We start from the raw sequence: 26,790 nt of genomic DNA on the forward strand, positions 1-26,790 counted from the left end.
CATTTAAATGATTTGTGGATCTTATCCAAGTGTCTGGGTAATGTTGTACCTCATCATTGACAAGCAAAAGAACAAGCTAAAGTGACAGTGCTGGCCATGAAAGATATATTAAGTCAATTGTTGGAGGAATTAGCTTCCTTCTAGTCAATAAAATAATTAATTTTACTTAATGGAGTGGAGTCTACAGAGGTGCCTTGTCTTTTCTCATCTATATACCGCCCGTGTTTTTAGTTCTCTTGCTTCCCCGTTTGCCTAACACCATAAACAATTGATAGGTATTTTTAAATAAATGAATGTGTTGAAAAAATATTTGTAAAATGCAAAAATACAACAATTTAATGTTGCTTTGGAAGCAATTATAATCTGTCTAAATCCTACCCTCACCCCTCTTCCTTGATTTCTATTGGAAGCATTAGTTTTTCCTGGGAGTTGCAAAGCTAGAGATCACCAAGTTTGTGCTTACAATGTTAGCATGCACATCCCTTGTGTGTTTATTCCTATCGTATTTCCAAAGACATTTTTAGATTTTTAAGTTTTAGTTATCTGTCCTTTTTGTTTTCTTGCTCTCATAATTCTTTAATTAAATACCATTTTCTTGCCAACAGCCAGTATTGTCGGTGATAAAACACTAAAGCCATTGAGAATTTCATGTAACAACAACAATTTAATGTTGCTTTGGAAATACTGGCCAATGTAATGAGAGACGAAAAGTAATAAAACATAGTTGTTGAAAGATGCAGAGATAAAATGACATTATTTGTAAACTATAAGCTTGTTTACTTTGGTTTTCCATGTAGAGAAAAACAAAACAAAACAAAACAAATAATAAGAGCTCAGTATAGAGCAGTGGTTCTCAAGACGTGGTTGGTCCCAAGACCCTCTCAGAGGTTTGATGAGGTCAGAGCTATTTTCTTAATAAAACTAAGGTGTTTTTGCCTTTTTTACTTTCATTGTCTCATGAGTGTAGAGTTTTCCAGAAACTATGTGATATGCTCTCCCAACATATTGACTGCAGAAGCAACGTTTGTGTGCACATTCCTTGGATGTTAGACTCTGTTTTCTATTAAGCAAGACATTTAAGAGATTTATAAAATTATAAAACAACACCTCTCCTTACTAAATATATGTCTGTTTTGGAAAACATAATTATTTTTCACAAAATTAAGTTACTTATGTTAATGTATAATGGGCTTATTTTTATTTTTACATGAATGAATCGAAACATTTTGAAAATTAGAAATTCAAACAAATATGTAAATATCAATAGTTATAACTCACGTATACAAAAGCTCCTTGATATCTTCAATAATTTTTGACAATGTAAGTAGTTTTGAAATAAAACATTTGAGAATAGCTGGTGCAGAGAATGGGCAGTATATATTTGTGTATACAATAACAATAACAGTTATAATTTAATATGGAAAACAAATACATAAGAATAATCTCATAGACTTATCTGAATTGTATAAAAATACTCTATTTCAAGATATTAAAGGTGACTCAAAAAACGACATGTTCTTTGATGGGAAGTTCACTATTATGATAGTGTTCCTTCTCAATTAATTTATAGATTTCATATGTATTCAAACAGTGGAAATATGTTAAACCTGTGGAAATGAAAATTTCCTTAAAAATTAACTAAAAGATTCTAAAGTTTATGCGAGAATAATAGGTTAGTAATTGCAAAAAAATGTTTTTAAAAGAAGCCTAATCAGGACAAAACTGTCTTATCTGATATAGAGTAAGAGAAAGAGAATCAGTTTTCTCAAAACTAGTTTCACCGTGTGCTGTGCATATATGTGCACGTATGTATGTCTGTGTGCATTTACTATGTGATAAAACATTAGTGTTCAATTTCACACACAATAATGGATATGTAAATGTAAACAATTCTTATCAGTTCAGTAAAGATAAAATATTAATATTATAAGTAATAATAGTATCTCTATGCATTTGTAAATTGTTGGGGGCAGTTGTAAATTGTAGCAGCGTTCTTGGATAGCCTTTTGCTCCTATAAATAAGGGTTTTCTAATATTCATAATCTTGAATGTGGCAAATTTATTTCTAGCCATTTCTCTTGAAGAAATATTCAGAAATGAAAAAATATTTATACACAACTATGTTCACAGCACCATTTTTTTATAATAAGACACATTTTAGAACAGCTATATGTCTATATATTGGGCAGTGATTGCATAAATATAGTAATGACAAGGAAAAACTGCATACAGAATAATATTAAGAATAGAGAATACATTTCATATATTTCATAAATCTGTATAAAGAGTATAGCAAAATGTCAAGACTAGACACCTTAATACATTTATAGTGGTTATCTCTGGATTCTGGAATTACGAATAATTTTTATTGTCTTCTTTACGTTTTTTTGTATTTTCTAATTTTTTTCCCCTGGGGTTCTTCAATGTCTTTTTTTTATAGTTTTATTGGAAGATAATAGACAATTAGTTGCTCATATTTACATTATACAATCCAATGAGGTTTTTTTTTTCCAATTAGAGTTGGTCCAATTCTTTTTACAGTGAACACATATCATTGTATAGTTTTAATGTATAGATTACAACGAAGCAGATGAATGAGATTTTATACTGCCTTTCAGCTCCGATTACCTGCTCTTTTCCATCTGACAGTAACTTTGTCAGGTGGTGCCTCCATTTTCATAGTATAGTTTTTTTGTCCATTTGCCAGTAAACTATATAACTTTAAAACTATATTTCCAACAGAAACATCTTTTCCTACAATCTGTATGTCTCTCATTTAGTACACATTTGCTCCTAACATATTCTCTTCTACATTTCATGCTTCTGGATCTCCCCTTCACCCCCTCCAGTATCTGACAATTAAAGAAGGGATTTTAATGTCATCTTTCTGTCTCTCAATTCTACTCAAGGCAGCATCCAGATCCTAGTGTCCCTATATGAATATTGTTGACTGATTGTCATCTATGGGTCTTTGGGGATATTCATATTCATAGATATTATAAAAACCTGTAAAGATTCTAAGAATTTAGATATAAATGGACTGACTTAAGTCTGATAGTGAATTGCTATGGCCTTTTCCCTCTCATGGTAGCTTGCTTTGTTGCATCTTATTGATATGTACTCTCTACAGTTACACACAACGCAGGCTTGGCTACATATGTTTAACATTTGAAATGATTAGCACTTTGGAAATGTTTGTGTTTTTTGGTGAAGCTTATATATTATTTAAGTTGTAGTTTGTCATCTGATATTTTAACTCTGTTGCTTACTAAAAAATTACTATAGTCGATTCAAATAAGTCACTAAATATATTAATGGATGATATAAATGAATATTGGTACAATATGATAAACTCCATGCAGATCCATTCACTTGATATCAAATATAATTTAACTTATTACATTTTTTAGTGTAAAGTTTTACTCTATATTGTATACTTTAAATGAAAAAGCCTTTGGTTCTCTTTGAATTGATTCTCTGTCTAATTAGTCATCTGGGGTGGAATATATGCTGTTTGATGCCTCCATGTGATTCATGTGTACTGATAAAATTCTTTTTAAACTTGCAGCAAATAGTGGCAGCAATAAATGCAGGGATTATACCGTTAGGAAACACCTCCAATCAAATCAGTCACTGGGACTTGGGAAGTTCCTTCTTCTTTGCTGGCACTGTTATTACAACCATAGGTAGGAGACAACTTATTTTGTTTTTTAATTTTGGTACAGCCTGTGAGCTAAAATTCGTTTGTTTGAATTTTTTTTTTTTTTACAGTTGGTCAAAGTGGTCTACTTAAGTTAGAAAACTAGATTTTAGTAAATTGATTTTGAAAAGAGGGTTTAAAGGTTGAAACGAAGGAATGATGGAAATGAATTACTTATTGTTTCAAAATACTGAGTTAAGTTTAAAATGCATATGAAACTCAAGAGCAATGAAGTCGAGTCATTTGACTAATAGATAGGAATGCCAAAATATGACTTGAAATGATTTGGGGGTGGAGAGCGAGAAGTTTTAAATTTTCCTGCATCTTTAATTCTTTGGAGTAGAAAGAAAGGATTTGAGATTTTGATTTTTTTTCATGACTTGAGATCATCTTTTTCAAGTTGTAAATTTTAAGTTTACATTTCAACAGATTGTTCCCGTTTTATACATGTGTCTATCATAATTACTTCAGCACTTTTCTTTTTATACATTATATTTTTCCAGTAGCACAAATGTGTAAAAAATTAACACTGAAATATGAGGACTACAAAACAATTAAAGTCTAAACCTTTGCTGTTTTGCCTTTTAATCGTGTTTGTTATAATGTGAGAAAGAGTCACGTAGTGGAACATGGTATCTTTTTCGGCTGGACCATCCACGCACTCAGTACCTTCTAAGGCAGCAGAATAGGCAAGTGATTTCTTTTCTACTAGTCATTCAGTGTCCAAGAAATGTCCAGAGGATATAAATGCAGACCCATAGTGAAAGCCAAGCTTGCCATGCTGTGGGGATCGGGAGGGGTTACAGCTGTCTTGCTTCATGGAAAGAGGTGGGTTTAAAGCATCATTTTTCAAGATAGAGGAGGAAATTGACTCATCATCGTTATGAAGGCATTTAAGTGGAAGAAAATAGAGATGCAAAAGGGAGTTCTTCTCCTTCACATATGCTTGTGATGAGATTTCATTTCATGGGCTTAATCGCTCATTTTGGGGTGTGAATTAGGATTCTAAAAGTTTTCATTTTATTCTCTGATATCATTGACAAATTATGAAGTGTATAAGGTTTTCAAGTCAGAACTTTATATCAAAGTCCTAAATAAGAGAACATGGACAATTTATGGATGAACTCTTGCTTAAAATTTTCCATTGAGAAGAATTTGTAGTGTCCTGTCATTACGTGAATTCACTGTAATGCCTCTTTCTGCCAGATCAGTTGCCAGTGAAATAAATACCTTAGCTTGTTGATTTTTGCCTTTGTTGAGAGGTCAAGTAATTATGTTTACTCTTACATTTCCATTAGCTAGGTCAAAAGTTGTGTGGCTGTGAAAATCTGGAAGAATGGCAACCTTGATTTTTAACCATAATAACAGGTTAACTGTGGAGCTTAGACATCCTGGTCATTTCTACTATGGAAATAACTGTTTATTGTGTAAACTACTTAGAGTCTGGAAGGAAAAAACGCTAACAGACCGAGTGAGAATGGTTTGTTTCTGCCCAATGAAAACTCGAAAGTCCAAGTTATAACTCATCATGACTACCACTAAATTATTCCGCAAGAGACTTAGTCATTATGCAGACTTGCTCTTGCATCGTATGTTTATAAACAGTCTCATTTTTCGAATCCCAAATTCAGTAAGTTTTGCAGACATATACTTCAACACACGAAAAAAATAAATAAACCATTATTACCAGCCTTACCTCAAATTACAGGCATTAAGCACAGTAGCTGATTATTTAGGTTGATTAGGTAGCTGCCTGACAGCCTGGATCTCCTACTGTTCTATCTCAAGCTTTAGTCTTAGGTGGGTTAAGTCATTCTAGGTCATCCAAATTTATTCTGTGGTCTTTTACTCCTAGGTCAAGGCCACCTCCTTGGACCTTGGACTAAATTATGGTCTAGGGCAGGATAAACGTTCTTTCACAAGTGTCTGTTTGACATTCAAACATTATTTGATAAAATTCAAAGTATAATTATTAATACCTGCTAATGATAATAATTGTGTGAACTTTGAAGTGATTTTTAGCCGTTCCAGAAATTGTAAACTCTAGCGCTAGCTGCATTGTATTAGTCATTTAAAAATAGAACTTGAGACAGTTTGGAGAATAAATCACAGTGGCTTTTATAAGGTGCCTGGTACAGGCAGTGCTTCATGGAGCTGCATTGGCTACAATTGTGCATGATTTTTCTATTCGATGTTATCAATTTGCCTAAGAAGCCCAAGTGACCTTTACTATTCATTGGGAAAATGCCTAAGGGGAGTTCAATTATACAAAATGGAATATTAAAATTTAAGGCCTAATTTTAGAGAACCTCTTCATATATCTATACGCTCTTTCCAAAATCATACCCTTCCAGACCCATCACAAATTCCATTCTACAGTTTTACAGACTAAAATCCCTTCTTGACTGTTCTCTTTCTTGCATACCTCACTTTCAGTCCCTCAGCCAGTTCTGTTCGTTGGCTCTGCCTTTAAAGGAGATCCATAATTTGACCACTGCTCACCATTCAAACTGACACCATTTTGGTCCAAGCCAGCATCATCTCGGTGTCGGCATCCTTGCAGAAAGAAACCTTCTGCTCAGAATTCTTCTGTGGTTTCCAACTCAATCAGAGCCAAAAACATGCTCCATTGCCTCTCTCACCTAGCAAGAGCAAGTTCTATGAGGTCAAGAGATTTTTATGTGTTTGAGATTTTTCTGTGTGCCCAATGCCTGGCATGTAGTGGGTGCTTAATAATTACTTTTGGAGTTAAAGACAAATAGGCATTCTAAATGGTTTGAGCTGTGTGGCTTATTTGAAAGCACATAACACTAGACTGATACCTATCATACTGAATTCATATCTCTTTCAATAGATTTTATGACTAACTTTTTTATTTTTATTTCGTTTATCGATTCGACAATAATAAAACATGATCACTCTGCTATTGTAAAGATAAAAGATAAACTACTTGAGCCTAAGTGCACACAGACCAGTCAGGGAGGCCAGTGGGCAGATAGTCATTTACAATATAGTGTGTCAGGTGCATCGAAGGGCTTTTAATGGGAATAGATAGGAGTGACATTTTACATAAATATTGGGACAGATGAGTGAGTAAGGAAGGGGCAAGGGATACTTCCTTTTCCTTAGTAAATGTTGTTCTAGTTGAGATTGGAAAGAGAAGGAATTTTCCAGGTAAATAAAGGTGGAACAGAGGCATTGGGAGTTTACGCGGGAAAGATCCAGGGCCAGAGATTGTACGCTCCGTTTGGGAACTGAAAGTTATCTACAACTGTTGTTTGTAGCTGAAGGGATTCATCCTCAGGACCCTATAAATTAGTGAGTCAGTTTAAGCAGCTCCTGTTGGGTCAGTGCATCTTCTGCCACTGCCAGGGGTGTAAAGGACACACTCTTTGCTTGCAATCCAATTTGCAAGATAAAATGTATCCATATGAAGTAACTGAAGAATAACAACAATAAGTCTTATATAATCAAATGTTACATGGAACAATGGTTTAAGTGCTATAAGAATTGAGAACAAGGGAAGGAACATGCGGGCTGGAACTAGGAGACAGGGCTTAGTTAGAGAAGTTGCGTGTGAACTATGCTTGAAGAAGAAGTTTTGGTTTCGATTGATGGAGGGGAAGAAGCCTCCAAGACATGGCTAAGCATAAACACAAAGAGAGAAATGAACTTGATTTATTTTGAGGATAGAAAAGTAAGTCTTTGAGTAGACCAGAGGACTTGTTTGAAAGAATAGTGGAAAATACTATTGACTGATTCAGGTGGGAAAAATACATTTGAATATAATTTGATTTTTGTGAATTTTGGATCTACTAAAAGACAGAACATGGATTTTTTTGGGTGTGGGGGAGAGGGAAATGAAGTGACAGATTAAAAGTGACATTAGAAGATGCACCTGTCAGAAAGAGGATACATGGAAGTGACCCAAGGGAGGGGACAAGCATATTGATTAGGATGCTTGGAATTGCTGTTGAAAGATGAGAATAAGACAAAATGTTGGAATTTAGATGCAGCAATCAACAGGCCTTGGTGACTAATACAATGAAGAGAAAGGAGTCAAAATATTGAATATCGAAATGTATATTTAGGCAGCAAGCTTGCAGTTCATAAAGAGTGCTAGACGATCCCTTGAAGAGAAAGGAGTAAAAAAAATGACCAAGATTTTATGTGTTGTGTTACAGTAGGAAGCATCAGTTTAGTAGTCCCCTGCCTTCAGTTTTTATGTGTTTATTTTTTACTTTAGACACACTAGGATTGAATACAGGTGGGCAGGCTCCCTCCTGGAGCTCGGTGGGGTTGAAGAGACTAACAATCTGTCAGCACATTAAAGACACAAAACCAGTATCGATGGCAGTACATGCTACGTGGGAAGTTCATGTGAAGTGACAGAGAGCGGAGGGCGGAGCCGGAGTAGGGAGTGGGAAGGGTTCTGAGGGAGACTGCTTTAGGACCTCTGAGCAGGTGACATTTCAACGGAAACCTGAAGGATGGAAAGAAAGCAGCTAGGGAATGACGAGTGCAATGGTGAGTTCCTGCAGAGAGCACAGCAGTGGCAAAGACCTTGAGAGAGGCAGATTTGGGCATATTCAAGGAATAAGATGGATCCATGTGGCAGAGCCTGGGGAAGAAGGGAGCTTAGTGAGATTAACAAGAGCCGGAGCACGTGGGACCCAGTAGGTCAGGGCAACACTCTGAATTCATTTGGAAGCCACTAAAAGGGAGGCATGATGTGACTCTGGCTGCCATTCGAGGGGCAAAGGGGGAGCTGGAAGACCAGTGAGGCCACTGCCTTCATCCACGTGAGAGATGTTGACTTGAACTAAGGAGGTGGCTGTAAGGAGGGTGAAAAGTCAGACGGATAAATGATTTAAAAAAAGAAAGTTTACTGATGGAGATACACTTATCTCTGAGAATAGTGCCATAGGGCTATCAGTGTTTTAAATTTATATTATTTTAAAGCTAATAAGAAATCACATTCTATGAAAGGCTGTTGACAAAACGATGTCACGGAAACTGTATTCTATTTTGATGCAATTTAAAGATTAGAATAAAATGTAAGACGATTTTATTATCTGAAGGCATCAAATATAGTAAAATTTTCCCCAACAGAAAGTATATTGGAATGCCAGGGCTGAGATTTGCCCAGGCTTATCGCTCAGTCATTTAGAACTCTGAGAGTCACAATGCAAATAACAGGGCCACCACCATGGCCTACAGCAGCTTTAAGATCCCAAAGCGTCATGTTAAGCATTATAGAAAAGCATTTCCTTGGAATAGCAGTTCCCATAGTTACAAAGGACTCTTGTTTTCTACCACTTGAATATAGAGATTGAGTTCCAGTTATGTAGTTTCTATGTTTAGTTTTTCTATATTTTGAACCAGCCACCAGGACTTTTAATTTGCTTTTACCTAGATTGAATTGCTAAAGCTGTTATGTCAAATTGTCACAGATTTACTGCAAACTCACATTTCGTCTGTTTAGCATAATGATTAATTGATTAGAAAAACAAACAAACAAAAACACTAGGAAAAAAAATAGTTAAAGATTTGGAGTGATTTTAACAAACTGTTCCAGATTTTAACCTTCTTTTTAGAAGAGGTCAATTTGGGAAATGCAGAAGGTATATTGAAAACTGTAACGTCTTATGCATGTCCTTAGCAAGGAGTCTAGAACCTTTCTGTAACTTAAAAGATGAGGGAAAAACTATAAGACTTGTTTCTGTTCAATTTTGCGATCTCATGAAGCCACTCTCTGAACTTGGAAATGAATGGACTTGAAGTAGAGGTGTAGAATTTGACAGCAAGTGTTTTCCCAGGGGATGATGTCTTTGCAGCTTTGATGGTTGGGTGTTATCTTATTAATTTAGTATACTCGTCATTCTGTGGCATTTCACGAGTCTCTTGGCTATTCTCAGAGAATCGCATATTGGATTTTGGAAGCCCATTTTAAGGAAAGTTAAGGTTCTTTCAGGCAGCTTAAAAGGCCAAGAATTTTGCAAGGTGACTTCCATCTTTGACTCTACAATCTCACTAAACTTTCCTTTATGCCAATATGTGAAAGTGTATGCTTATTTTTCAAAAATACATGATTCTGATGTTGTGCAGCCGAAATAGCAGAAGCTAAAATTTAAAAAAAAAATTGTTTTGAGTCTTTGATTCTCTGTTTCTTTTCGCATCTACTTAAATTAATGAAAATAAAACCTACCTCAGGATATTAACATATGTTCCTGCCATTCAAAATCTTCACATAGGTTTATTTATTTTCCAAGTGAAAACGCATTTCTCAGAGAAAATGTCTTATGAATGGTAGTTAAGTTTGCAGAGTGTAAAATCATATTTGATAGGCAATAAAGCGGAAGTTTTGCATAAATAGTGTTGTAGATGCCAAAGCAATAATGAAATAAATTAGTCACCTTCTCTTCTCATTACATATGTTTATTACATTAGTCACAAAGAGGTTCAGTTCAGAACACCTAGTAATCAGAATCCTATGCTGGTTGAAAGGGGATTTGAGAGCGTTAGAGGTATAATCTTCCCAGGAGTGAAGAAGCAGTTTTTACTTGTTGTTGTTTATTTGTTTGTTTGTTTGTAATAGGAGAACACAGAGCAAGACAGTATAGATCTAACAGAGACTGGGCATCCTAGTGAGAGGAGGAGGGCCGGACACTGGGTGTCAGTATAGTAGTTATGCACATCTTGGGTGTGTTCAAGTCAGGAATTGCTTGTATTCTGAAACTGTATATATATATTATACATATATATATATACACACACACACATGCACACACATATATGTATATATTATATATATATTTACTTTAATATATATCTGCATACTTTTGAAAAGTTTGTGGTAACGTATTTTTAATTGTTTGGAAAGCGGTCGCTGTCAAATGTCATGATCAAGAAATCACCCCAAAATTGGAAGCAAAGAATTGTTATGAAGTTTATGTCCTGAATACATAAATACAAAATCTGTTTTTTTCTTGTCTTTTCACCCTTCACAATCCCTAAAATCCTGCATTGTTTGTCATAGATTATAGATTGTATAAAGCATCTGACTAGATATGCAGGTATGGCTCTGAATGTGACTCAAACTAGGTAAGATGATTATCAGAAAAATACTTTTTGTAATTGTCTCAAACATTTCATTTGATAAGGAAGGAATGTAGTTACATTTGTGTGGGCCTGTCTACTTTTCAGCCAGTAATTATGCTATATATTTGTTTTCTTCCCAATCTATTTTCTTTTGATTATTTTTTTAGACTTGTGCAATCTTACTCTTGGAAAACTGCCATTGTTATTTATGTGGTACTGTAAATATAACATGGTGTTTACAAAAGAAGTACCTGTGCCAAACGAGGGTCATGTGTGAGTATCGTGGTTTGTGTGCACATAAAGTACAATGCAGATATGACTAATTTTAAATGGAGAGGAATTCCATGTGGCCAGCTCTTGGTTCTGATGTACTTTTGGGGGGAAATATTGATAATATGAACAATTGAAAGCCACAGGTCACCAAAAAATGCATTAATTACTAATCTTAAACTTTTTCCCCTTTCAACTTGTTTTTAAAAATAAAAACAACAAACATGAGGGCAAGTTTAGTTGATATGTTAAAACTCTCTTTTCCAAGCGTGTTTCCTTTATTGAAGATACTCACAGAGTGAAATTCCTGAAGGCAAGAGGCAAGAGGAGAAAAAAAAAAAAACTGGGTGTGAAATGAGTTATCATCTGCCTAAATAGCTTCTGTTCAAAGAATATATGTTTTCATAGGAGCTTCAGTGGTATCTGTAGGCAACTTAACAGAAACTATGTGGTAACTTAATTTGATGCATTAAAAAAAGAGGTAGACATGACCTCCTAATCAATATTATTCTACAACTAAATAATGTGCTGTACATATTCATGAGGACACTTAGCCTAATTTTATTTACATAGTACAGTTTAGAATGAAAATAGAGCTCTCTGTTTTTTTTAAAGGAGTGATACAGTTGAAGGAACGCCAGATTTTCTTTCACAAAATTTAAGTTTAGGTTTTTGTCTTTGCTGTGAGCTAGGATTGTATTCTTGAGCAAATCTCAGTTTTTCTGTTATTCTTAACATTCTTATTTGTTAAATGGGCCTAATGTTTCTCACAGTCAAAATTACTGTGCAGGTTAAATAAGATTATGTGAAAATAGTTTGTATACTGAATAAGAGTATACTAATTTAGAGTAAGCTGCTTTTGTTTTATTTTATTATTATGGAGTAATTTTTACTATTTTATTATTAAATATAAGCCAATATTATCTTTTGCACATTTATTTAAATAACTAATGTTAATGAGAAAGAAAATGCATTCTTTCTTAAAATTCTTATAATGCATATAATGTTTGCCTTCACATAATTTATTAATATTTGCTCAAATCAGTTAATCTCATAATGCTGTGTCAGCTTTCAATAGATACATCTTGTTAATTTGTATTTATTTTAATGAAATGAGACGATTGGTTATTTTAATGCACTATAGATAGTCCAAAATGTGACCATCAAAATAATATATAACATAAACTTGCAGTGTTACTATTAGCTTACTGAGTATGATAAAAATTGATATTTATACAAATTTGTTTTCTATATGAATAAAAAATTATGCCTCTATATTTAAAAAATATATGCCTATATATATATATAGTTATTTTTTTTAACAAACAATCCCCACATCTTGGTGGCTTTATGAAATAGAATTTTGTTTCTTATTCACACTATATGTCCAGTGTAGATTGACGGGAGGGCCCTGCCCATTTTTCTTGCTCAGAGACTTCTGATACTGCTCCCTCTCTCTGTGTCCTTCCATAGTCACTTTGGCATAGGGAAGAGAGCATGGGAAATTTCGCACTGGCTGATCGAGCTTCGTATAAGTGCACACATTGTTTCCACTCACAGGACATTGGCCAGACCAACTTCAAGGGAATGGGTTGGGAAATGTAATCCTACCATGAAGAACCAAGGATATTTGGTGACAGCCCTAATAACTGCCATAAGCAAATATACTAATCGGATACTCTCCTTTATGTTTAGTTGATATTCAAACTAATTAAACATTATAGGAACACATTTTTTAATTTGTTTTCCCAAACTTTGTCTCCTTAACTCTATCGCTGCAATAGGACTTTTTACTTTTCACATGTAATATTGGCTCCGGTTGTGTTATTGAAGGAGAGTGTGTTCTACAGCTACCTCCTTGTGGAATAGTTTTGGTGAAACGATCTCAAAATAAAAATGAATGTGCAAAATTATAATCTTAGCTTTTTTGCAGAGATTTTGCTGTTATTGATGATATTATTTAAGGATTCCATTAGCATTTGGAGTATTTTAGTAATGATCACTTCATAAGGTCAGAATTATGATGATATAAATGTTCAAACCACTTAGGAAAATAAATGAAAAGAATGGATTTATTTTAGATGTAGAGGCAGAATAATGTAGGGGTCAGCAAACTATGGCCCATGGGCAAAAATCCAGCCTGCCACCTGTTATACTGTAATTAGCATACAGCCACGCCTGTTATTAGCATACATACAGCCACGCCCATTTGTTTCAATATTATCTTTGGCTGTCTTCCTACTATAATGGCAGAGTCGAATAGTTACAGCAGAAACCATATGTCCTGCAAAGCTGAAATATTTATTATCTGGCCCTTTATAGGAAAAGTTCACCAACCAGCGACTAAAGGAAAGAATAAAAAGCAAGGGAAAATAATAAAATGTGTAAATAGAAGACCTGAATTGGAGTCTCGATTCTAACATTTATTCACTGTGCGATTTTGACTACGTCATTAAACTACTTTTCCGAGTTGTTTCCTTAATGGGAATAGTTTAAATAACTTCCTAATAGGTGAATAGTAATAAATATGCTTTCTACCTCATAGGATTTTGTGAAAACTTGAAGGATAATATATTTAATAATGTTAAATTAACTACTATATACATAATATTGATTATTTTTTAAAGAATATGCTGTAATTCTTCATTTCTCTTCCTTTGTTCAGTAAAGGTTGAAATAAGCCTTGTGACTTAATATCTGTAAACCCCTGGAAGCTATGTGGATGAGCTTCAAGGAATTATAATCATGTTTTCTGAAAATACGGTCCATAGTGTGCATCAGTTTTTCGAAGGGGTCCATAATCTTCAAAAGAGTTTAAAGCCACTGGCTTGAATAATTCAACTTTTCGGAGTGATAAAAAATGTAATTTTTGTAGCACTTCAAAAATTGAGAGAAAATACCATATTAGAAACATAGTAGCAATATGCTCATGTAGCTGCTAGCAGACTAAATAATTGCTTAGAGAACCAAACATAGAGCTTAAAAGGAAACCATGTGAAACTACGTGGCTAAAAATAAAAATATCTTATTCTGTTGCTGAGTTCTGAGTGGTATTATAGTGTCAAGTATTGACAGTCCTCTCAAACTCCTGTAGATTCAGAGTTGTTTTCTGTAAACATGATGATAAATGTTATATTTTAGAACACTAAAATGCTACCAATCTCCATCCATGACATTCTGGGTTTAAAAAATTCAGACAAGAGGAGGGGGAAGGTAGACGGGGTAAAGGGAGTCAAATATAGGGTGGTAGGGGGAGGGTGAAGTGGGTAAAGGGAATCAAATATATGGTAGCTGAAGGAAACTGGACTTTGGGTGGTAAACACACAATAGAATATACAGATGTCATTATAATGTACACCTGAAAATTATATAATTGTATTAACCAATGTTACTCCAATAAACTTAATTTTGAAAAAATTCAGACTTTAGGAAAAAATTTTCAAGAATATTAAATTTAAGTGCAGAAAAAGGAGTTGATATATTCTTTTGGGAATAAATTAGAGGGTAGAAATTGTAGATTTATGAAAATAGAAAGGAGGTTGTTATAATAAAAACACTCTTAATGTGTAAAATAATAGGAAGAAGAAAATTAGCATAGATCTGATTGTAAAACACATTTAATAAATTTGTTTTTCTCCCATGGTTCCTGGTTGGATTTTATAAATATTTGCTGAAAGTCTGAAGATATGCAGTGCTAATCACCTTTCAAAATTAATGGGATCTCGTGAATCTAAAAATCAAGGCAAATTCTAGTTAGGTATGTTGCCTATGTCACTATAGAAAATAAATCATGTACTTTTAAATGGCACCACTGGGCATGCAAATAGTGAAGAATTATGATATGCTTACTTATAATCAAATGCTGTATACTTTTACTTAAAAATGTAATAAGAACTGCATGTACATAATTAAACGTAGAAATGAGAAACAAAGAAGCAGTATAAAAAATATACAGTGACATGTAAGTCTCCTGCAGCTGACCTCCATTTCTTGTTATTATTCTAGAAATCATTTGTATATATACGTACACGTGCAAGTGTGCATGTGTGTAATTAATATATACATGGTCCTTCATTGTACAAGTGAAAGCTATGCTGTACCTTGTTATCGCCACATAATAATGTGTCTTGAAAACTTTTTTCTTATCACTTCCTGAAGATTTACTTCATTGTTTTAGCAGCTGTGTAGTCTTCCAATTTAAGAACATATCATATCTTTCTTCTCTTTGATGATCATTAGTTGTTCGTCATTCAGAAAAAAATGCTGAAATGTGTAAAAAAGGAAAATAGGTATGACCATGTTTTCTTACAGTAATTTTCTTATGTGTGCTTAATATAGTTGATATCATATGATTACAGATTTTTAGAGATTTTTAACATTGCTCATATCTGTGATCCTCGTGGATTTTATAAATTCGAGCTGGTTGGCATAATATATCTGACATTGAATTCTTATTAGTCTTTCAAATTAAAAAAATAAAAATAAAACAGTGACTCAGACTTTAATATGAACTTCAAAGATATAGAAAGTCATTATTTAATATACTAATCATTTATAATGGCTACTAGTTATACTGTACTGTTTTATTTTTGCAAAGGAAAAAAAAAGTTTGTCTAGGCAACATGATCCAGTCATCTAAATTTTTATATTATCCAACATAAGATCCAAAATGTGTCACTTAAACATCGAGGAAAAGAATGTAGCATGCCATATAAAAACCTTGTTATGATGAGGATTTCTCTCACAATTAGCTTATATCATCCTTAGAGAGTTTTTTCAATGAAGGCATGTAAGTGGAATAAATAAATGCATATTTGCAAATGGCTTTCTTTTGCTTACACACATGAAAGATAATTTAATTTGGTCAGATATAAAATTCTTGGATCACAACTCTTCCCCATCACAATTGTAGCTATTTCTTTTTCTTTTTTTGGTCATTTGCTATTACATAGGAGGTGTTTGCTACTGGCTTGATTTTTTTTTTTTTCTGTTATTGGTAACCTGTTTTCCTTAACTGTTTTTTTTTTTTTTTTTTTTAATTAGAAATTTCTTGTAATTTTGTACTGGTTTCACTTAGTTGTTTTTGTTGTTGTTGTTGTTGTTTTTTGAGAAGCCTTTGTTTAATTATAGTTCTAATTATTCTATTTCAGTGATTTTGTTTTTCCACCTTCAGGGACACTGACAATTTTTATGTTGTTTCTCTGTTCTCGGTTTTCTTTATATATTATTTGCCTCTTAAAAGCCTTTCTACCTATATTTTTTCTGTAATTCTGGAAAATCTTTTGTATTCTGTAAGCTGTGGCATGGGTTAAACTTTCTACTCTTTCAATTCTGCTCCTTAATTATCTTGAATACAGATTTTAATTTTGTAATTGCACATTTCGCTTCTTTTCAATATTGTATTATCATACCCATCTCTTTTTCTTTAATTTTGCCTTGAGATCCCAGTGAATTCATTTTTTGTTGTTGTTGGTTTTAGGCTCCAAATTATAGGTATGATGTTTCATTCTTTCCTAGGTGGTTTCCAAACATATTCTGGGTCCTGCAGTGTGCTGTTTTCAGAGACATGCTTTTCCTGATCATTCATTCATTCATTTACTTGACCAATATTTACTGAGTGACTGCTGCATAGTTTCTAGATGGTTGGAGTCCATCAAATAAATAGACAAAAAACTAGTAAGAGACTTAATAGAGAAAGTAAATTATATAGTATGTTATATGTTAATTATATAGCTTCAGAGAAAAATAAACCAGGAAAATAGACTGGGAGTGGGAGTTTGGAGTCTAGAAGATGATATTTCTTTTCCAGTGTTCTACATTATTACTGTTTTCACTTTGATTTGTATTTCTAATCTGGGCTCATAGGCTGGGGGTGGGGGCCACAGAGGTTCTTTCTACTTAATTCAATGTGGGCAGGCTCAGTGGCAGGTAACGAAAGTTTAGTTAGCTCCCAATTAGTGCATTTCAGCCCACTTCCTCCTGCCAAGTAGAAAACTCTCTCATATTCTCGATCGATAGGCTCTGAATTGTTATGGAATCAAGGAAATAGCATTATTTTAGCTATTGTTCTGAGTTGTCTTTAGAAGTATTCTGTTGACTTCTTGCTAAAATCCATTGTTCTAGGGTTAGGTTTTCTAATAGACTGAATTTAGGGTAAAGGAGGTCATCTTCATAGCTGTGAAGAAATTACAAAGGAAAAATGTATTAAGTCTACCTTGAAGGCAATATCAGGCCTTCTCATGATTATCCTTTTCTGTGCTTCGCTTCAAGGTCACATGAGTGTGTAAGAAATTAAGAAGTAAGAATGCGATGGTATCAAACAGTGGTTTTCATACTCCCTCCCTGTCCCTTTCTTTAACCCTTATGAATTTCACACATATATAAGACAGACATGTGGATCTGTTTGTTCCTGTGGATCTGTTTGTGGTAGGGCAGGGGTGGTGGGTTGCATCAAGGGCAGGCAGCCTGTTTGCCTAGTAGGGCAGGACTGTGAGGTCAGAGAGACTGACATTTAAACACTGGCTGTACTGCTTTCAATTTGCCCTTGTGTGTTTTACTTAACATATCTGAGCCTTGGTATAAAGGAATTTTAAAACTCCTCTTCTGGAATGTGCCTTTGGGAATTAATTAACGGAGAAAAATATACCCAAAGTGCATAGGATGCCACAGGCCCTTGCTCATAGTAAATTCTCAGTCAATAAGTTCCTTCTACACATCTTTCCAGTTCAGATGTCCTCAGTCAGAGATCGGGGCATGGGCCTTTTCCTACCATCTTCTCCCAGCCCCAAGGCTTGAACCACACCTTGTACTATCTCTGCGTAATTGTGGTAAATCAGTTCTAGACAGTAAAGGAAATTCCCCGCCTAAAGCAAAAATCTCCATTAGGTAGGACAGGACCAATAAAAACTTTAATAGCATGCAATCGATAAGTCGCCAGCAGTTATTGGGTGGATTATTCGTGCTTTTTGATGGTTCTTTGCTTGATAGACTACATGAGGTGTCGATTGGTAAGACCCATAAAATTCAAGAGACATTGAAAAGTCAGGAAAATCATGGCACAAGATTGAAAGATTTGTCTTTTGTATGGTCTTTTGGGTAATAGTATAATAATAGCAAATAAATATAACACTTAGGATATGCCAGGTACTGTTTTAAGTGCTCTATGTATATCAAAAATTTTCATCCATACAACAACCCTGTAAGGTAGTTGCTGTCATTACTTCCATTTTTGGATAAGTAAATGGAAGTATCGAGAGATTAAATAATGTCTCTAAGTCATTTGGCATTAGTGGGATTTGAAACCCACAGATCCTGGCACTCATCATCTCTAACCTGTATTGCATCATCTGTTGAGAAAATTATAGTGTATATTTTTTTACTGTAAAATTTGAGTGAGCTGATAATATTTATTCCTCTCTCTCTCATAACGGTTAGGGATTTATTGATCTCTAATCTAAGGCTCCACCTTTCTGAGTGAAGGGTCTCTGCCATTGTAACCTTTGGAAAATTTACAAGTAATTTGCAGAAAATTGGCTTGAAAAGCACTGGGCTCTGACGTGTCCTCCAATACTCTTTTTACTTGCAAATACTGAATTAAGCAACATGTACCTGCCTTTATCCTGTGTGGGGAAACTGTGATACTGAGGCTACATGGCCTTATTCTTTTGATATTGAGGACGTAGCTTTTGAACATGGAAATGTACATTCTTAATTTTCTTCTATGACGTATCTTTTAAAAAATAAGATACACAAATAATTAGTTTGAAGATATTTAATTTGTCAAAATCAAAGAATGCATGGGGAATCTAATCTCACATGAGAGATGAATCTTAAAGATGCGAAGGGATGGATGTGGAATTTAAACTGAGTTTAACCAATGACCTTGAATGGCTTTGGTGACCTAACTTCGGCTGTCGTCACACAAGCAAGTTCAGTATATGGATAATTATGCATCTTTCAGGTAGGCTGGCTGTCACACTCTCTCTTCTGTCTGACACTGACAGTAGTGGATGAGTGTTAAATTACTGCCCCAAGGTAACAGCCAAGGCAAGTATAGTTCCTTATACTCTAATTTCAAGTCAAGTTGTATTAAATATGGACACTCAACAATTGAAAACTTTGCACTTTATCTCCTCAACCTATGCTACCTAATTAGCACCAATACTTCAGGTTTTTATATATGTGTAATGATAGGGTTGGAATTCTACTGGCCATTTCAGCTCTTATGTTTTACAGTTTTCTTTAAAAAATTCAGTTGCCCTTTCCCTTTCAATTCATGGTACTTTGTATTGTGAATATAGAAATATAATAGGTCATCGCAGACGAGATACTGTCTAGCAATCCTATGAGGCATGTCAAAGTAATTCCTCCAAAATAATAGGCTTTGCTGTGATACTGTTATCTTTACCACCTGCTAATGAAGGGTGAAATATTCTGATAGCAACCAATACCCGTTTGGCCGTGATGATGAAAGGTGAATTGCAGTAACTTAGAGTACTTCGATCATGAATTATTTGATTAGAACTAAGTAATAGCTGTTTTTGTTCCATTGCTTGATTTAAAAAGTGAAGAACATGAAAAAAGAACATTTGCTCAATTCATCCTTACTTTAAAAATGTTTCGGGGGGGCGGAGGGGGGAATATCATCAGCAGCATCACCGTCATTTCTAGCATTATTTTGATCAACAGTGGATACTTATTCTGAGCGTCAGTGACAGTACCTGAGGTGTGCTTTATGGCCAGGAAAGTGACGTTAGCTGGCTGATACTCATTGGCTACTTAGCATATGCCAAGCACCATGCCGATTTCTCTATCTTGTATTATTCCATATAATCCTCATTACTATTTTACAAATAGGGAAACTGAGGCACAGAATTTTTCTTTTTTAGTCACTTTCTCAATGACAGAGTGGCAGAGCTAGGATTCCAACCCAGATGTTTGGGCTCTAGAGCCTACGGGCTTAACCACTATGCTGTATTGCCCTCGGTGTACTTGAAAATAAATTTGAATGAATCTCTGCAACTGAGGAAAATTATTGTAAATTAAAGACACTGTGGCTGTCTTGGCAATTCAGATTAATGCCCACCAAGATCCAACGTTCTAAATGAAAAAAATATATATCATTTTTGTATTTATTCTATCTGTTATATTACTTTTAGGACAGTTTGATGACAGATGAATTGTATAGTTTTATCATTTTACTGTGTATTACGTTAAAGAAAGATTATTCAAATTATTAAAGAACTGTAAGGCAGATTTTACTCAAGACTGTCATGATAGGTGTCAGGGCCACCTCAATGGAATTTTATAACTGTGGAGAAAGATTGGGCTTAACTCTGACTACAACAAGGCAAAGTGGGAATTTATAGCTGAAGAGCAGAGAGGTGGGGCAATTGCTAGAAAATTACTAAGAGAGAACATTCAGGATCAGGGGGATTGAGGCTAAAATGATTCAGGATTCTTGCTGAAGGCTTGTCAGGGTGATCAGATGTCATCTGGGCAGTGGTGGAGGATGAGAAACCTGATCGTGTATCGAGGGTGACCGGATATTGAGGATGGGGGATTCTGGCTAAACTGACTTATCAGATTCTTGCTAGAACTAGCCTATAGGGAAGGCCACAGGAGCACGAGGCTTAGTCAAAAAGAGGACTCAGAGAAGAGCCTGACCAAAGTTTGGTCAAGGAGAGAGTCTTTGCCGATAGATTGTATGGTTTTGTTTGTTGCCTTTATGGTTTATTGTTTGATGCCAAGTATGGTCAGGGATATAACATCAAATTATACTGAAGTTTAGGAAAATTCTTTTAACTGTAACCTTTAAAATACGATTTCCAGGAGATGCATTATCAACAGAAGTTCAGATTCATGGTTTATAATCTAAACATGTGGGAAAAGCTGAAGTTATGCAAATTCCTTTCTAAGAAGTAGTACTCTGTTTTCTTGACGCTGTTGGATCATTTTCCTCCCTTCTTGGGATAAGAGGAAACTCATATAATAAGGGAGAGTTAAATAGCACATGAATTTACAGCCATTTATAGAAGTATCATTTCCTTGCACCTTGAACAGATCTGTTTATTGTCTTGCGCTTCAGATCAAATAGTTGGCCAACATTTGGTGGTCATGTTTTATTAAAAATGCACATCTTTAAACACTTAGAATCAAATTCAGAACAGTTATTGGCAGTTGGGGACTGAGAAAGACTGCGATGAGCTATTTCGCTTCTCCCATGTCATACGCATGGCTGTTCTCACCACTGGGACAGTGGGTGACGCTCTAGTACTATTTAAATGTACTTTCTTACTCTCCTTCCCTGATCTCTCTTTCTCCTCCCACTCCTTTACCAAGCACATATTTGCATAAGTGAAAAGGAGATAGGATGTAGATCCAATGTCTTAGAGAAAAATCTGGGGAAGTTAGGAAGATAGATTGTAATTGCTGTTCTTTGGCAAAATTTCTTTGCAAAAGAATTTCCCCTCCACCTTAAAAAAAAAAAATGCTTGGTAGAAGCTCATTCAATGAACAACTTAAGAATATGTAATTTCTTAAAGAATTGCAAATTTACAACTGTGATGTAGGACTTTATTATGTAAGTTGCAACTAAAGATAGCAAGGGAGGCTTCTTGTGAAATACTGTTTCAACTGCAGACACATGGCTTCTGGACCAAGAGGAAGTTTGGTGATGTTAAAGTTAAAACAAAATGTCAAAACAATCTCTTGATTTAGTTACTTTAAGGGACACATTTGTTTCTCTGCGGCTATATATGCTTTCCCAGTATGACTAGATAAAACAGCAGATACAGGTGGAGTGGCATAGCTAGCTATGGATCCATACTCTCCGATTATATAATTAAGAAAAACTCCAAGTTTATGAGGAACAATATCTATAACCTTGAGCCCAAATGCTTGCCCTAAGCAATTGACTTAATTTAAATCTCAGCCTTAACATTTAGTATGTTTAACCTTGAACACAATACTTCAAAACACCTGTTTCCACATTTAGAGTGGAAATAATTAGTTGTATTTAAATTTCACAGGGTCATGAAGGTAAAATTAAATATTCATATGAAAGGATTAGCACTGTGTCCGGCTTATAGTGAGAGAAAGAAAATGTTCAATAAATAATAGTGTTTTTATTTTTGGTAATTAAAATTGTTTTATTAGTAGTAATGAAAATATAGTAATATGGTAGAAGAGGTATTCCAGTCAAAGTCGTCCTATATACGGAATTGGTAGAAGCAGATTTACCTTGAGGTTCTTGAGGGTTAAGCTTTAGGACTCACCACTTGCTTGGTGAGGTTTGTTTCCTAATTTTGTATTCTAGAAGGAACCAACAGCATACAAAGTGGAAGGAATTAGAAAAGTCCAGCTTGTTTTTTTTTTTTTTCCACTGAGTAGTATTGATTCTGGTATTACTAGAACATAGAGCAACTGCATAATAGGGAGTATTGGAAAATGAAGAGATGGGATTTGTACATAAACGACTTAGAACACTTAAGGGTTTAAAAGCTACTGAATATTAAGACTAAGGCTACGCTTCAGGGAAGATCAACTATTACGGGATGGATGTGGGTGAGAAAAGACCACGATCAGGCTATTTTGATGTCCTGAAGAGGTGGCAGTGGAACCATTCCGGAGCCAGGAGGGAGTCAAAGGGTCGTAGTGGTGAGGGAGTCACCTCATTGCCTAAAGGACATGTGGCTTTTGGATCTGACCATGAGGGAAACCAAAACTCTGGCTCTGTGGTGATCGATTTAAACCCAGCAAGATGGTGGTAGTGAGGGCAGGAGTGTTGGGCCTCCACAGGGGCCTCCACAGCACTCCTGGTGTGGGGATGCGTGGGTGGGGGGAGGAGCAGACTTCTGGGAATAAAGGTACCACATAGAGTCTCAGTTAGGCAATCCATGAGGCATTAAAGAGAAAGATGACTAAAAGAGAAAATGAGTTGTCACTCGAGTTATCTGCTAATCATTCACTAAGAACGAAACCCTGAATTACAGAACTCCCCAGAGAGGGAGATGAAACAAGCTACTCTGATTATTTTTTAAAGGAAAAATCCTATTCAGAAGTTAAAACGATGAATAAAAACTGCAAATACAGCCTATGTGCAGAAGAGATTTTGAGGGATAGTGAGTCAGTTAGGGGACAATTTCATGTAGCATCTTTTCATAACCCCATCATTTCAGTGAGAGCCATGATGAACGTTTGAGAATGTTTTGGGTCCAAGCTCTGAAGCTTTATCTGATACTCTTGAAAACCTCTACGCTTAGGATGAGGAACTGCGGAGCTACTTTTTCCCTACTTTTTCCTACACTTTTGTTGGCTTGATAGTGGTTACCATTATTGAACACATTTTTGGCTAATATTTTATATTTCTAGCATTTTAGCCAAACAATGCTTAACTTACTTGTTGAACCTCCTCATTCTCCTCTGTCCATTGTTTACTTGTGTGTGTGTGTGTGTGTGTGTGTGGCCATGATGAACGTTTGAGAATGTTTTGGGTCCAAGCTCTGAAGCTTTATCTGATACTCTTGAAAACCTCTACGCTTAGGATGAGGAACTGCGGAGCTACTTTTTCCCTACTTCTTCCTACACTTTTGTTGGCTTGATAGTGGTTACCATTATTGAACACATTTTTGGCTAATATTTTATATTTCTAGCATTTTAGCCAAACAACGCTTAACTTACTTGTTGAACCTCCTCATTCTCCCCTGTCCATTGTTTACTTGTGTGTGTGTGTACATGTTTTGCAGTTAATAGTTGATTACATTTTCTGACCTTTTTTTTCCTCCATTTCTGTGTGCACGTCTATTTCTCCAGTACTATGTTTTCCTTCTGGGTTCTCCTTTCTTCTTTCTGAAGTATATAATTTTTCAAGAACACCTAGGTAGTTATTTTTGTGAGGGTTTCCTGGATGGTAAAGTTTCTCGTATTTTGTATATCTGACTATTGCTAAAATGAGACTCTCATTCTTTTCTGATAGTTTAGCTAAATATAAAATCTTGTTCCTTTGTAAGTAATCTTTTCCCTCCTTCAATAGCTTTTTAGATATTATCTTTATTCCTTTGTTCTCTGGTTTCTCTATGACGTGTCTAGGTGTGGATTTATATTTTTCATATTCAACTCTAAGAGTACATTTGCAATATGAGTTCACAGGTCTTGAGTTTTTGAATTTTCTCAGCTAATAATAACATATTAAATGTTGTTTTCCTGCTAGTCATTCCGTTTTCTTCTTCTGGAAATCGTATTACATGATCGTTGAGGTCTCTCAGTCCTCCCTGTCTCTGTCTCTTAAACACTCCTTTATGTTTTTATTTTATTTCCCTTTTCCTGTCTGCATTAGGTTCTGTGTGAATTATGTAGCATCACCTTCAAATTCACCAATTCTTTCTTCACTTATATGGTTTATTCATCTATTTTATTTCTTTAAAAAAAATAGTTGTTTCATTTCCAAGATATATTTTATTTTTAATTAAATTTATTGAGGTGATATTGGTTAATAAAATTATATAGATTTTTATTCATTCATTTTCTTACCTATCAGTTCACATGTCTATATTTTTTATTACATAATTAAAATAAAAATTCTATGTTTTATTAAATTAATCTCTAGATATTCTAATATACCTCTTTCAAATTTAGTTCAGACTGTCCCATGAAATTATTTTCACTTGGAATAAATTTCTACTTTAGGTGCTCATTATGTTTATGTTTCTTAGCATTTGATTTATTTATGGACTTTTGTTTAGAGGCTCATGCTGAGTAGGATGATTTTATATCTTATTCTCTTTTTCATTCTCCTTTTACTCCTTACTCTTTATTTATCCTTGGGTCCTTGCTCAATTTCACGATATAGTACATTAACATTTTCTTGTCCCAGTTTAGAATTATTTCAAAGCTCTTCTTGGATCTGTCCTTCTGTCAGTGCTTAAATGCTGCATATTGAGAACAGTTCTGTTCTCTAAGTAGATTCAGCATTTGAATAGACCTGATTTAGCCACTTCCCAGGCGGCTGGCTATTTCAGAGATCAAAGTAAACATAGGGCCAAAATTACACTAACCCAATATTTTAATGGGAATGTTTTTCATGTGCACATTGCCGTCCTTGGTTTTTGGTGTAGGAAGTCTTTGTCCATTTGTGTACCTTTCATTAATGTTTAAAGAAACTTTGGTAGATAGCGTGTTGAATTGATTTGATTAATAATTTGGAATTTTTTGATGCAGTAGTTGCTTCATCTTAGTGTTCTCAGTATCTAGCACAGTGATTGGCATAGAGTATTTATTGAGTAATTTTCACTGAACAGACTTGAATCATAGTGACTGCTGTGGTGATGTTTGATTCCTTCTTTTCTATGTATAGCTTAATACTTTATGATATAGAATTGATCAGAATAAAATAATAGTATGCCTTGTTTTTTTGTTTTAAATCTAAATTTCCTCTTCATGGGATTGGGGTGATAGAGTCCTACCTACTAAATTTTTGGTCAGAATTGCTTAGATGTTTTTTGAAATGTGTTTAACTCTAGAAGGGTCTATATAAATGCAATTTCAATTTATTGTTGCTTTTGCCATTGCTGTTGTTAATCAATGTAATCATAAACTCGTACCTCCACATTGAAAGGTGGCCAAGAAAGTCAAGATTTTCATAAACTACCTATTAGTCAAACAGAACTCGAAGTATGTATGCTGTAACCAACAAGTCTAAAAAGTTTACATTACTTTAAGTAAGTCTCACAGAGAGGGTAAAAAGGATGCTGTTATCCAAAGGAATTGCTTATTACAAGTTTAGCCCACTATTTTTCAATGGATGTGAACTTGTTTGTGAAATTGACTGGTTTTCAGTAAATATCCTAAGACCACATGACCAATCATGTATTTTGGGTTTATCAACTTATCACTATGGATATTTGAAGTTTTCCAGTAAAAGGTATATTCTTAAGTAACAAGCTAAGGTTTAAATAACTGTAGTGGAAGACTAAATTAGAACATCTCAAATCACAAGTGCAGACATGATGGATTCAGGCCAACTTCAGCCCTGAAAATGAAATAAAGCTTAGCATTTTGATCAAGAGGAACCTGGTAGGACCAGTAGTGGAGACTTTTGGGTCTTTGCTCACTGCCTCTCAGCAGAAATGTTTGGCCTTTACATAGTGTTTTTGCTCCTCTTTTAAAATAGAGCAACATTATATTTTTGTGCAGTCATATTGATCCTTCATTTTCTTTATGGTTCTGCCCTAGGAGTTACACTTAGAGAATCGTTCTCCTGTCTTTTCTTTGTAATATTTTATAGTCATATTTAAAAATAAAATATTTGATAATTTATTCCATTTGATAATATTTAATGTATGATCTGAGGTAAAGACGTGATTTATTTCTAAGTAGCTTGCCACTTACCTCATTACTACTTATTGAATAATCAACTCTTTCTAAATTGATTTGAAATATCATATTTATCAAATACTACATTTGATAAATATGATATTTATCATATCATAAATGTTTTCATTTATTAATTTGCCACCTAATTTTAATTAAATTGCAAATAACATCATTTTAATTTGAAAGTAAACTTTTCCTTACATTAGTTTTCCTTTTAAATATTTATTGATTATTATTCGTTTTATTTCAGATGAGTGTTAGAATCATTTTATTAGATTGTAAAATTTAAAAACTAGGTTATTTTTATTGCAAAAATAGTAAATTTATTAATGGAGGAAAAATTTTAA

General features: G+C 34.4%; 1 protein-coding gene across 4 annotated transcripts in view; it reads left to right on the forward strand.

The window, feature by feature from the left end:
• KCNK2 (potassium two pore domain channel subfamily K member 2) overlaps nt 1-26,790 on the forward strand; it is a 98,871-nt gene that overhangs the window by 17,264 nt on the left and 54,817 nt on the right. For all 4 annotated transcript variants that reach the window (XM_006907727.3, XM_006907725.3, XM_015586286.2 and 1 more), the window contains exon 3: nt 3,569-3,686. In XM_006907727.3, the coding sequence (XP_006907789.1) occupies nt 3,569-3,686 (118 nt within the window). The remainder of the gene's footprint in view (nt 1-3,568; nt 3,687-26,790) is intronic.

The sequence above is a fragment of the Pteropus alecto genome, unplaced genomic scaffold (genome assembly GCF_000325575.1).
Source record: "Pteropus alecto unplaced genomic scaffold, ASM32557v1 scaffold101, whole genome shotgun sequence".
Classification (NCBI taxonomy): domain Eukaryota; kingdom Metazoa; phylum Chordata; class Mammalia; order Chiroptera; family Pteropodidae; genus Pteropus; species Pteropus alecto.